This window comes from Jaculus jaculus, chromosome 20 (assembly GCF_020740685.1).
Source record: "Jaculus jaculus isolate mJacJac1 chromosome 20, mJacJac1.mat.Y.cur, whole genome shotgun sequence".
Taxonomy (NCBI): Eukaryota; Metazoa; Chordata; class Mammalia; order Rodentia; family Dipodidae; genus Jaculus; species Jaculus jaculus.
Genome location: NC_059121.1, coordinates 22,024,098 through 22,037,905, shown reverse-complemented (window position 1 = coordinate 22,037,905; position 13,808 = coordinate 22,024,098). Strand labels below are relative to the sequence as shown.

Sequence of the window (13,808 nt, the reverse complement as noted above, 5' to 3'; positions counted from 1 at the left end):
GCAGAGTGGCCGTCTCCATGTCTGTCACAGGACAGTGGTAGTCACAGCCCTCGTCTAGGGACCCTCTGCTCCTGGAGCTGGCGGTGAGTCTACGTTCAGCACATTAGTGGTTTGGACACGTCTCTCACCCATGGCTTCCTGGACCCTTTCCCACACCTGTCACGATCTCCTCAGCATCTGTGGCCCTACTTATACGGCAGAGCGAGTGCTCCGGCTCCTCGGAGCTCCAGGCTTGATGGGAAGGAGCAGGGACATCAGGTTGCAACCACTGCTTGCTGATCAGATCAGGACAAGTGGCGCATGGAGAGAGACTCCACGGAGACCAAGGGGCAAGAGGAGCACACAGGCCAGGCGGAAGAGGAGGCTGGGCTAGAGGTGCTATCTTATTGTCCCGTAGCTGCTTCCACAAAGTTCCATAAACTGAGTGACATTAAAGAAAAGAAATCTATTGTCCCATGGCTCTGGACGTCAGAGGTACAAAACCAAGTTGCCGGCTGGGCCCCGCTCCCTCCACGATCTCAGCCTTCTCCTGATGCGAGTGGCCCTAGGTGGCCTGAGCTGGAGGCAGCTCCGGTAAACTGTAAGCTGCCTCACTGTTCACACGGCTAGCTTCCCAAACCTCTCCGTGCCCACCTTCCCCTTGTCATATAAGAACACCAGTCACGGGCTGGAGAGATGGCTTAGCGGTTAAGCGCTTGCCTGTGAAGCCTAAGGACCCCGGTTCGAGGCTCGGTTCCCCAGGCCCCACGTTAGCCAGATGCACAAGGGGGCGCACGCGTCTGGAGTTCATTTGCAGTGGCTGGAGGCCCTGGTGCGCCCATTCTCTCTCTCTCTCTCTCTCTCTTCCTCTTCCTCTTCCTCTCTGTCTGTTGTTCTCAAATAAATAAAAGTAAGCAAAATTTTAAAAAAGAACAGTAGCCACATTGAGTGAAAGGCCCACCATCCACACTACCTTTGCAGTCCTGCTTCCCCCATGATTTCCTATTCCACAGCACCGAGAATGTCATTGTAGAGGGGACAACCCAATCCATAATAGCTTTAACCTGAGATTTAAAAAAAAACAAAACAAAACAAAGGCCCAGGGAAGTTGGATCTTGTGGGATGCTACTGGGGAACGCTGGAGGGTAAATTAACGTCATGGTTCCCCTAACCAAGTGAAATGCAAACTGTAAGAGGAATTGTTGAGAGGAATCGTCGAGGATATAAAGAGTAAAGGGAGGGTTCCCCACGTTCTAGCACAGGCTGTAAGCAGGAGAAGGTAGGGAGGAGGAAGCTAGAGCCTGGAAATGAGGGCCTCCAGCTCTGTCCCTCTCATCCTGTTCTTGCCCCTATGAGCATCCTACATTCTTCAAGCCTTCTCGGTCCTTCCTCAGAGCTACCTTGCAGGTTGGCACTTACGTGGCTTTGCCTGAAGGGCTACAAACTGGGTTGACTCCTAAAGCACCGGCACACTTGGGCTTAACGAGGCTCCACTCCTGGATCTGCAGGAAGACTGACTCGTGTCTCGGGTCTCTTGTTCTTCTTACTTGTGCAGATATCTATGGAAGTCAAATTCCGTTAGTCAGTGGCCCTTTCGTGAGATTGGCTTCTGGATCAGGTCAGCTCTGGGGAGGTAAAGGCAGTTCACCATCACAGCCCTTGGGTAAGGAAAAGGGATGTGGTGACAATGGCAGTGGAGACCCTGAGCCCTTCACAGGCTGGAAGTGACCGAGTGCCAGTGTATTAACTGGGTTGGCTTGGTCGCGCCGGGGACCGTTGAAGCAGCACTTTTCTGTCCTTTCAGCCTTCCGGTGCATTGAGGCCATGCAGGCTTATCATGCCCAGGACCTGCTCGTGGTGGCGTGGCAAAGCTCTGCGCCAGACGTGGACTCCTGGATGGTCGAGTGGCTACCAGACTTGGCGTCAGAACTCTCTGTCATTTCCTGGGAATCTGTGTCTCGGGTCAGGAACTGGACCATCCACCAAGGTAGCTCACAACCCGCAGGGTCCCTCTGCCCAGGGGATTTGGTTTCATTTCGGTCCCAGATATCTTGATCATCTTGGAGACGGTGTCCGATGTGCCCTGCCTCTTCCCTCTGGTTGCCTGTTTGAGGGCCAAGCTCCTTCCCCATGAAAGATACGTCAGTGATGCCTTCCCCGCTAAATCCCACCACTCCAGGTGCTTGCCAATGCTTATGGGCATCTGTAGCCAGATGTGGTGGCACCTATCTACCATCCTGGCACTCAGGAGGCTGAGGTAGGAACATCTTGAGTTTGAGGCCAGTCTAGGCTATCTAGTGAGGCTCTGCCTCTAACACAACACTAAACACACAAAAGTGTCATTAAGGGAGGCAGGGGGCTCGAGATGCTGCATTCCTGTTTACGTTCTCCACAGTGACATGTTATTGCCAAAAGGCTTAAGTCTACTTGGCACATCCCCAAATCACATGATCAAATCAGTGATGGAGGAGGGAATTTTTCTTCTTCTTCTTCTTTTTTTTTTTTTTTTTCTGGATGGGCTCTATAATTTCACTAGTAATCTACAGTTTAGTTCTTAGAGTTAGTTAGAAAAGTTTAGAAGAAGAGTAGACAGTTGAGGTCATCAGACCCAGTCAAGCCCACTGTCGCAGTCTGGTTCACATTGCTGGTAGAAATCACCTAACCAAGAGCAGCTTCTGGGAGAAAGAGATTTATTTTGGCTTACAGGCTTGAGGGGAAGCTCCACGATGGCAGGGGAAAACGATGGCATGAGCAGAGGGTGGACATCACCCCCCGGCCAACATAAGGTGGACCACAGCAACAGGAGAGTGTGCATGGGGACCTGGCTATAACACCCATAAGCCCGCCCACAACAATACACTGCCTCCGGGAGGCATTAATTCCCAAATCTCCATCAGCTGGGAACCTAGCATTCAGAACACCTAAGTTCATGGGGGACACCTGAATCCAACCACCATAGCCACTGTTTCCAGAAGAGGAAACTGAAGATCGAGTATCTTCCATGAGTCCTAGTCTGCTCAGTCCATCATTCCGCCCACTCTTCATGCTGTGCACCAATGCTTCTTCCTTTGTTTGTTTCAGATAAGCTAAAGCCTTTCGTGTGCTATAACATATCCGTGTATCCGGTAGTGCAAGACAAAATGGGGGAGCCGTATTCCATCCAAGCTTATGCCAAGGAAGCTGGTATGTCTGGACCAGCCTGGAGGGAAGGGAGTTACGGTCCTTCCAACACTCAGACAAGGCTGGGCCCACCTGCAACTCACTCATAGTTGTCAAAAGGCACATTTGTGCACACTTTCACCCTCACCCTAGCTGTATATATATATATACATGTCTGACCCAACTGGCGTCAGGTTATAAAGGCACTAAATGTCAAGGGTGGTGGTAACAACTGATGTCTCATTGCTGGGACAGAACTCCCAAGAAGAAGCAGCCTGTGACTTTTGAGCATGTTACAAATCCTTCTCAATCACGAAGCAAAAAGCAAGGACCTGACTGGTGCATGACTCAGACCTTATTTGATCTGTTTGGAAGTCAGTAATGTCTTCCAGATTTAACACTGGAAAGCACTCGTGGCTCAATGGTGGTGAGTCATCAACTGACAATATCATGACTCTGAGATAGGGATGAGCTCCATGCCAGTTGGAGTGAGAGATGGATAGGAAAGTACTATTTCCCTGGCTCCAACACGCCTTACTTTCCTATTTAAGATGCACAGTTGCAGAAAGCAGTCTCTCCAAGCAGGTTGACTCATTAGGTCCCCCGTGGCCCTCCACATCCCACCCCCAGCCTGTGGGTGGTATTGAGGGCCGGGAGGGGGAAATGCTGGGTGAGGCACAGCCTTGACCATGTTTGTCTCCCTGCTCCCTCAAGCACCCTCAGAAGGCCCCGTGTCCAAGGTGGAGAGCATTGGTGTGAAGACAGTCACGGTCACGTGGAAGGAGATTCCCAAGAGCCTGAGGAATGGCTTCGTCAGTAACTACACCATATTTTACCAAGCTGAACGCGGGAAAGAGTTTGGTATGTGTGCTCATGGCCAACTTGGGCAAACTTAACCCCTCAGGTATGGAGAGACGTGTCACAGGGGTGGCTCTTCTGGCTGTGGCTTGAGACCTTATAGGGGTCCCTGAGCTTCTTCGTGCCTCTCTGAACCAGGGCCGGAACTTCCTGCGCTGCAATCGATGAGTGTGTGCTCCTTACAAGAGATAAGAGTCAAGAGGGCCACCTCCCACGTTTAGAGGTTAACTGAGAGAGAAATGGCAGTTACCAAGGGGCCTGTAGGAATGGGAGGAGTTGTTATAATTGCTCCCAGTCAGGCACTGAATAATTTGACCCATTCCCATTCAGTTCTCTGGCCATTACTTTTTTAAAAATATATTTTATTTTTATTGTTTGTTTGAGATAGAGAGAAGAAGTAGAGACACAGAGAAAGAGGCAGATAGAGAATGGGCACGCCAGGGCCTCCAGCCACTGCAAACAAACTCCAGGCGCATGTGCCACCTTGTGCATGTGGCTTACGTGGGTCCTGGGGAATTGAACCTAGGTCCTTCAACTTTGCAGGCAAGCACCTTAAGTACTAAGTCATCTCTCCAGCCCTCTGGCCATTATTTGTGTGAGAGATTTGCCCAGCTAAAGAGCTGGGTTGTAGGATTGGGGGGGGGGGCTGTTTGTTGGCACTTAACCTCACTGCAGAGCTCTTTACCGTGAGTTCTGCCACCTATCACCAGACATGCTTTTCTTTTTTCCACAGTGTCTCCTGAAATACTAAATGATGGGCTACGCTTCAACCCTAGTTAGGTTAAAGTTTTTTGGTTATGGTACAATACACGTAACACAGAAGTTAACCCTGGAGGCATTTGAAGACGAACTTCTTAGTGGTGGCATTGAGTGCATCCCCCAGCTTGCACCACCCCCACTTCTGTTTGTTTTCAGAACTTTTCAGTTCCCACCCCAATTAGAAGCTCTGTGCTCCTTCATCAGTTGCTTTCCTTGTCCCTTTTTCCACTGCCACATGGCCACGTTTTTATAGATTCCTGTGGTGGTTTGAGTCAGGTGCCCCCATAAACTTAGGTGTTCTGAATGCTAGGTTCCCAGCTGGTGGAGATTTGGGAATTAACACCTCCAGGAGGCGGTGTATTGTTGGGGGCGGGCTTATGTGTGTTATAGTCTCTCACACAAACTGCTTCTAGCCCAGTCCAGGCAAAGCTCTTTCTCGTCATCATAAGCCAAGCCTCACAGTCCATAGTACTTTTTGCATTGAGGTCTTTCACCTCTGACCAGAATAGTCCATCAAGCTGTACTTACAGCCTTGTAAGGCATCTCTTAGGCCAAGGTTTTAAATCCTTCCACATTGCTCTTTCAAATCAGCTCCAAAGGCAAAAGCCACACAGTCAGGTGTCTAGCAGCAAATAACCCCACTCTCGGCACCAACATTACTGTTGCAGTCAGGTTCACATTGCTGGCAGAGAATCACCTGACGAAGAGCAGCTTTGGGGGAACAAAAAGGTTTATTTTGGCTTACAGACTCAAGGGGAAGCTCCATGATGACAGGGGAAAACGATGGCATGAGCAGAGGGTGGACATCAACCCCTGACTAACATAAGGTAGACAACAACAAGAGGAGAGTGTGCCAATCACTGGCAAGGGGGAACTGGCTATAATACCCATAAGCCCACCCCCAAAAATACGCTGCCTCTGGGAAGTGTTAATTCCCAAATCTCCATCAGTTGGGAACCTAGCATCCAGAACACCTAAGTTTATGGAGTATACCTCAATCAAGCCACCACATTTAAGTATGAATGGAAGACCACAGCTGGAAATGTAAGTTCTGGTGCTTTTAGGGATCCTACTAAAGCACATTTTCTGTCTGGCTTGACTATGGCATTTGGTTTCTGTCCTTTCCTTTAGCCAAGACAGTCAACTCCAGCATCCTGCAGTGTGATCTGGAGTCTCTGACACGACAGACCTCTTACACTGTTCAGGTCATGGCCAGTACCAGAGCTGGGGGAACCAATGGGACCAAGATAAACTTCAAGACATTGTCAATCAGTGAGTACTTCCTCTAAGCTTCACTTTGGAATTTACATTAGGTGACTCAAAAATGCCATTTGCCACAGGCATGGAGGGCCAACGGAAAGCAGTGCCCATGTGAGAAGAACCATTATCTCTCAGGTTCACTCCTGGACAGATGGTGATGGGTGGGTGGGGTAGGGGGAGCAGGAAGAGGCACACTGATGGCTGAAGGTACAAGGACTGGTCATGGTGCTTCTTGCCAGTAGGCAGCCCCTTAAGGACAAAGAACCTAATTAACACCAACTTCAACCTCAGAAGCTTGGGTTGTCCCTTGGTTCATAGCTACCAGTTTCCAAATGTCAGAATGAACTATATGGTAGGGCCTTGTCAGGAGACCCTTGGCTGATCTAGGACCACTGGCCCAAGTCTAATAAGAGACTTCAATGTTGTCATCTGTGGGATTTTTGAGCAACAGTTACATATGTTCAGTGGGGAGCAAGAAGAATTTAATAAATACAACAAATAATATCAAATGGCACCATTTCCAGTGGTGGCTGGTTAAGGAGGTCACTTAAGTGGGAAGAGGAGAGGCAGGGTAAGGAGGGAGATAAAGGAGAAGGAAAAAGAATGGAAAAATCAGGATAGCTTAAGTTTGCTGGGTCCCTGAATGGCATAGATGTGATTTTTAAAAAGTATTTTATTTTTATTTATGAGAGAGAGAGAGAAAGAGAGAGAAAATGGGCATGCCAGGGCCTCCAGCCACTGCAAACAAACTCTAGACACATGTGCCACCATCTGCATCTGGCTTACATGGATCCTGGGGAATTGAACCTGGGTCCTTTGGTTTTGCAGGCAAGTGCCTTAATCACTGAGCTATCTCTCTCCATCCCATAGATTTGATTTTTAAGGACATATGAAAACTACTTTAAGGTATAAACATCCTTTAGGTTATATATGATGGAACATTGTAAAGTTTTACAAGAATGAGTACAAAGCTAAGACAATGTCTTCTTAAAGTATTCTTGAAAGATTGTTATGTTTCAAAAGAATAAATTAGTTTTATATTGTGGAAACAGCATATAGCATACATGGAAAACATGTTATGTTCTGTGAGCTAACAATGCTCTTTTGGGGCTTCTTTAATATGGCTTTCAATTATTTTTTAAGAATCATATTGCATTTTCACAGCACTAGGCACAAGTTGTATCACTTCATGGAATTTGTTCTGGGGAATCAAATTGAAGGGAAGACCTGCCTTGGAACCCAGAATTTCTCTACCTTGGTCTCTAGATTATAGACCACCCCATTTCTACATCTGGTTCTCCACACAGCACCCACAGATTCAAGTTCTACATTCCTTCCTTAAATAAAACACAAGCCTGTGGCTTTCAAGGTCCTTAATTGTGTCACTGATCACATTTCTTATCAATTCCACTTCTAATTCATTCCCCTGTCAGAGCCTTTTGCCTCTGCCAGAAGTGTTTTCCTCTATAATTCTGCAGGGCCATCTCTCTAATTATTAAGATGAGCTCCGGTTGTGCATGGTGGTACCCGTCAGTCTCAGTATTGAGGAGAGAGAGGCAGAAAGACCTAAAGTTTAAGGGCAGACTGGTTTACATCATGAGTTCAAATCTATGTGGGGCTACATGATGAGATTCAGTCTTAAAAAACTGAGTTAAATAAGTCAATCAAAATTGTTAACCTCCATCAATGTCATATTAGTCACTCTCTTATTCTTTCTTTTACATTTTTATTTATTTATTTGCAAGGAGAGAGAGAGAGAAGAGAATGGGTGCACCAGGGCCTCCAGCCACTGCAAACAAACTCCAGACACATGTGTCATCTTGTGCGTCTGGCTTTACATAGGCACTTGGGAATTGAACCGAGGTCATTAGGCTTTGCAAGCTAGTGTCTTAACCACTGACCCATCTCTCCAGTCTTCAATGTCTTACTCTGTTATATCTCAGGTGATCTTCTGCCATTGCATTAGTTAGGGTTCTCTGGAAGAAGAGAACCCTATGTATGGCTTACTGTGGGTGGGGGCTGCATTGTCCAACAGTGGTCATCCCATGCTACAGAGCTTTGGAGCCAGCCCAGTAACTGCCCAGTCTAAGAAGCTGAAGTCCTTAGAATGTGGTGGGGGGGGGGATGATGCAGTCTGAGATAAAGCTGGAGAGTGGTCAGAAGGCTGCCCACGCTGGAGTCTGACATCTACTGATGATGCACAGCAGTCTGTGTGTGCTCCTCAGAGGACAGGAGCTTCCGCGACTGGCCGCCCTTCTCTCTTGTCGCTTCTGATCCAGTCTCTATTGGAGGGTGCTGTTCATATTCACGGTGGTTCTTCCCTATCAGTTGCCCTCCTATTATATCAGTGCTCTCTGAAAACACACAGACACACAGAGAAGTGAATTTTACTAATCTCCTGAGCATATCTTGCCAGGTGTAGTAGCACACACCTTTCATCCCAGTATTTGGGAGGCACAGGTCACAGGATGAGTTTGAGGCCAGCCTGAGACTACGCTTTTAATTCCAGCACTCGGGAGGCAGAGGTAGGAGGATTGCCATGAGTTCAAGGCCACCCTGAGACTCCATAGTGAATTCCAGGTCAGCCTGGGCTAGAGTGAGACCTTACCTCAAAAAAAAAAAAAAAATAAATAAATAAAATAAAGGGCTAGAGAGATTGCTTAATGGTTAAGGCGTTTGCCTGCAAAGCCAAACAATCCCGGTTCAATTCTCCAGGACCCATGTAAGCCAAATATACAAGGGACGCATCACGTGCATCTGGAGTTCATTTGCAGTGGCTGGAGGCCCTGACATACCCATTCTCCCTCCCTCGCTCTCTCTCTCTCTCAAAACAAAAAAACCCGGAGCATATCTCAATCCAGGCTAATTAAGTTTAACAATCACAGTTACTTATTATCTAAATCCTTCTAACCCAATATAAGATGCGAACATGCATCTTATATTTCTCACCTGTTTATTTCCCAGAATGATGTTTGGTAAGTGCTCAGAAAATACTCACTAAATGAGTGAAGTTGATATTTAGCCTTGGTGAACACAGCATCTATCAGTGCATGATGTTCAAATTTGGAAAGTTCATAATATACTCCTTTATACGGTATCATTAATATGCACAAATAAAGAAAAAAGATAAATGTCTACTGTGTCTATCATATTTGGCTGGGAGAAAACAATTAGATGGAGAACTACAATCCCAGTGGTTTACTGTTAATTATAAGAATTTAATAAAGAAAATAAGAAATGCTACTATAGCTACCACCAGAAAATGTTACTCTTTGATTGGTTTTTTTTTTTTTTTTTTTGGTCAGGAAGGTGAGTAACTCCAACTTATGACAAACTTCTCTTCTCTTCTCCCCAAAGGTATCTTTGAGATTATCCTCATAACTTCTCTGGTTGGAGGAGGGCTGTTTCTGCTTACCATTCTGACAGTAACCTATGGTCTCAAAAAACCAAAGTGAGTTTTTAGGCAATACTATAAGTGCCTTAATAATTGGGGACAGAGTGTCTCTCACCCTCTCCAAGGCTTAGGGAACGATGTGGAAGGGGGTGTGGAGAGAATGTAAGTGCTGTGAGACACTGCCCCATGCTCATGGCCTGACCTGGTACTCATGAGGTCACAGCCAGTTGTGGTATCTGCACAAGACTTGCCTGTCAATACTCTGTCATGGATGGGGGAGGGAATCACAAGGCCTCACTCCTACTCTGGGAGCTATTGACAGCTAGTGGTTGCTGAGAAAGAGGGAGACATTTTCTTCAGTGGAATAGCCATTTGCAAATTGTCCATGCTCTGGTAAATACCACTCCCCTCCCACCCATGGTCATGTAAGCAACCCTAAGTAAACTCGTGGATCACAAAAATAAATTTTTTAAAGTTTTTAAAAGTTGGAGGGGGTCTAGTTGGGAAGAAGGGATTTGGCTGAGTGGGAGTGAGACAAAGGCAATGACGGGGAATGGTGATTGAAATCATCATATATGTATCAAATTACTAATAAGTACATAAATTAATTTAAAAAAAATCAAGGACAGGCTGAGTGTGGTGGTACATGCCCGGTACTTGGGAGGCAGGCAGAGGAGGATTTCCATGAGTTCGAGGCCACCCTGAGAATACATAGTGAATTCCAGTTCAGCCTGGACTAGAGCGAGATACTGCCTCAAAAAAAATAAAAAAAAAAAAAAATAAATAAAAAAAAAAATTAGGGACAGGAAGGTATGGAAACCATCATGGGCACTTGGTACTGGAAGGGGTGTTCTGTAATTAATTGTGTCCACACGTTTATTGAGCATTGAAGTCTGCACCCCATGGTTCATGTGAATTCTGAAAAGCAAAAGGACTTTGACTTAACTCCACACACTGTGTGAGCCCCGTGGAGGCCAGGGGTTCCCTGCTGTCCCACAGGCTCTGTCTGCTGCATCAGCCATCTGTGACTCTAGGGGAGAGGAAGCCCTTTCTTTCAGTAACTTAGAAGCGGCATCTGGCGGCACTGGAATTAGGCTGGTGGCCCGTGCAGTCATCTGTAGCTGAGACAAGGTACCCGACGAGAATCAGTTTAAGGGAGGGAGGGCTTATTTCAGTTTGCAGTTCCAGAAGGTCGAGTCCATGATGGAGAAGGGCACGGCGGGAGCCAGAAGCTGGTGTCACATCACATCGGCAGGCAGGAAGGAGAGAGTTACAGTGCTGGAGCCCAGACAGTTCTCTCCGCATACAGTTCAGAACCCTGGCCCGTGGAATGGCTCCTCCCCCATCCATTAGCCTCATCAAGATAATCCCTCCCAGGTGATTCTAGGTCCTGTCAAGTTGACAGTCACTGTGAGTCATCACAGCCGGGCGTCCAACAGCACGTACCTGCTCCTTGTTTGTACGGCAGTGTTGGAAGAAGTGTTTTTAGCCTCTTGCACACTGCCTTTTTACAAAAGGGTAGAGCTCTTTCTCCACGCTAGACTCCGTGGGCCTTTTCTACCAAGCAGCTGTGTTTGGTTAGGGGGTGAACTCATGTCGGCCTCAATTATCCATAGTAGGTTGTGTCCAAGTCACAGCACAGATTCTTGTCCGTTCAGTGCCCTGTAATCTAATCTCTAGCATATGTCAGGATCTGACTCGACCCCATTGGGGCTTCTGACTCAGAGTTCTGAAATAAAGTCCAGGACTCTGAGTTTTCGCCAAGATTCGGCTGAGGCTGGTGTTGCAGAATCGGGAGCCCGCGTTGGACACCAGGGCACTGACGTGTGAGTCAGCACCGCCCTCGTTCCAGGAACAAATTTCAAAGCAGTGACTGTGGTTGTGCAGTTTCCAACAAGAGGATTAAGAGCAGAGATGCAAGAGAGAGAGGGGGTAGGGAGAAAGAGAGGAGAGAAGAGGGTGAGGGAAGGAAAAGAAGGAAGGAGGGAAGAAGGCAAGAGAAGGGGTGTGGGGGGAGGAAGGTGGGACAGAATTCTACAGGGAGAGGTCTCTTTCCACAGTATTCCACAGATCGCTGCTTCACTCGCCCTGTCTCTGTCGGGAGGCCAAGATCTCATTCTCGTTCTTATCAGATGGGGAGGCACGCAGGTCCCTCGAGGAAACCTCACCCTTTTTTTTTTTTTTTTTTTTTTTGCTCAGCGACATAGTTCATGTGACACATGCCCTCAATTCACCTCCTGTTTTAAAATCTTCTCTCTTATTAGCCAGTTGACTCACCTGTGTTGCCCCACTGTCCCCAATCCTGCCGAAAGTAGCATAGCCACGTGGCGCAGAGAGGACTTCAAGGTACACACCATGGGGTTTGGGTGCCAGAGTCCTCGGGTGGGCTGGTGGTGAGGGTGGATCTGTGGGTGGTGATTGCCAGAGCCTTTCTCAGGGGTCACATGGAGCTGAGAGTCCAAAAGTCCCGTGGAGTGCTGGAGAAATGGCTCAGCAGGGAAGAGACCTTCCTGTGCAGGCATGAGGGCCGAGGAGGCCTGAGAGACCCCCTTGGCTTCCATCCCTGTGTGAGTCCCTGGGTCCTCAGGGCCACAGTTCCCTTAGGGCATCCAGGCAACCGTGGAGGGCAGGGTCTTGGGTGGCCCTGTGCCAAGGGATGTACACTCAGACAGGACTTCAGAGAGTAGTTCTGTTTATTCCATAGGGAAATGGGTTTATAAGCAGTTGAGAGCGGGAAGAGGGTCCTAAGGGGATGGGTGGGCTCAAAGGTTGCTGGCTGATGCCTAGGGACGGTCATTCCAGCACGTGGGGAGAGAGTCAGGGGATCTCCGTAGTGGCGGGAAGAGGGTCGCAGGGGGTGAGCTGTGTGAAGGAGCTGGCTGATAAGGAGTTTCCTAGGCAACTGGCCAAAGGTCACAGGGCTCTGGGCGAAGCCCTAAGTTCAGGTGTGCCAGGCTTGGAGAGGGCTTGGCTTCCTATAGCCCAGGTGCCTGGGAGCTTGGGCCCATCTCCTGAAGGCTTCAGCCTGTGCCTGGCAGTGCCCAACATCCCTGGAACCCACATAACCAGCCGGGCATGCCCTCACAGCTTTATAACCCAGTCCTGTGGGGAGCAGACACGTGAGATTAGCCAGACTCAGAAGTATGAGAGGCGGTGCCACCGCGGGCGGGCAGGTGAGGGCACCGGACCTCAGGCACAAGCAAGAAAAAGGAAAGTCCAAAGAGTGAGCATCCCCCAAGAGATTCTGACCTTGTACTCTGGGCCAAAGGGAAGGGCTCTGGTAGCATGGAACAGTTCCTGTGACGGATGTCACAGTCGCGAGGCTGACCTGACTGACTGATCAAGGAGAGAGAAGGCTTAGCAACGGACTCAGAGACCCTTTAAAAGGCAACCCTGTGCAAATTCACCTCGAGACCCCGAGAGATGCTGGGGGCGGGGCATGGCAATTCCAAGGCTGGTCACGACTGTCTGTCTCACATGGTGGTGGCTGGAGTTAAGTGTTATGTACTCAGCAGTGAGTGGTGAGGGGTGTGGGGGGGGGTTGGTGTCCCAAGCCTAAGGATTTTGGCCTTAATAGACCACCGGGATGTCCGTTTTCTTTTCTAGGATAAGTCCAGGATGAAGGAGTCTGATGATTCTGGGAACACGGAAGACTCCATCCTAAAACCGTGTTCCGTCTCTGCCGACCTCATCGACAAGCTAGTGGTGACCTTTGAGAATTTTCTGGAAGAGGTCTCCATAGAGGAAGCCAGAAAGGGTCAAGGAAACATTTTGGGAGGAGAAGCCAATGAGTACGTGATGTCTCCCTCCAGGCCTGGCTGTCCCCACCCAGAGAATTTTGAGGAGCCCTTGGTTTTAACTGAAATTTCCTCAGGAGAGCCCTATCACCAGTGTTTTGGAATGCCAGACCAGACCTGCTCAGAAGCTGAAGACTCTGGTGAAGGTTCAGGACCAAAACATCTCTGTGAGGAAGGAGTTCTAAAACCATACTTGAAAAATTCACTGACCACCAGGTTATTTCTTGTGCATGAAGACCACACCAAAAGAGAAGTCTAATACCACCCTGGTGTGAGACCTCCCCCGTCCTCCCTGCCATGACTAAGTGGGCTCCTTGCCTACAGAAGATTCTCTCTTCCCTACTCTGCCATGTTAGAGAAGGCCCCCTTTCCTGAGCTGCTCACTGAGCTGGCCTGTGCTGGGATAAGCCTGGGTGCTTCATAGGGGAAAACAAATTTATTTTCTTTTGATGGGAGAACAAGCTCAGAGGAAGACCACTTGACACACTGACCCAGGTTCTGAGCTTGAAGAACCCCTGAGGTGGACATGTCAGACCTTCCTCTGGAATTGATTCCTAGATGCGGCCTTTGCTGGGGTCACCCTCAGAGTCCCAGGAGAACAG

General features: G+C 48.4%; 1 protein-coding gene across 1 annotated transcript in view; it reads left to right on the top strand.

Moving 5' to 3' along the window:
* Positions 1-13,465, top strand: part of Il31ra (interleukin 31 receptor A) — a 42,621-nt gene extending 29,156 nt beyond the window's left edge. The window contains exons 8-14 of the mRNA XM_045139059.1: positions 1,784-1,966; positions 3,061-3,162; positions 3,853-3,999; positions 5,887-6,027; positions 9,373-9,466; positions 11,674-11,755; positions 13,016-13,465. Coding sequence (XP_044994994.1) covers positions 1,784-1,966; positions 3,061-3,162; positions 3,853-3,999; positions 5,887-6,027; positions 9,373-9,466; positions 11,674-11,755; positions 13,016-13,465 — 1,199 coding nt within the window. The remainder of the gene's footprint in view (positions 1-1,783; positions 1,967-3,060; positions 3,163-3,852; positions 4,000-5,886; positions 6,028-9,372; positions 9,467-11,673; positions 11,756-13,015) is intronic.
* The last annotated feature ends 343 nt before the right edge of the window (positions 13,466-13,808 follow it).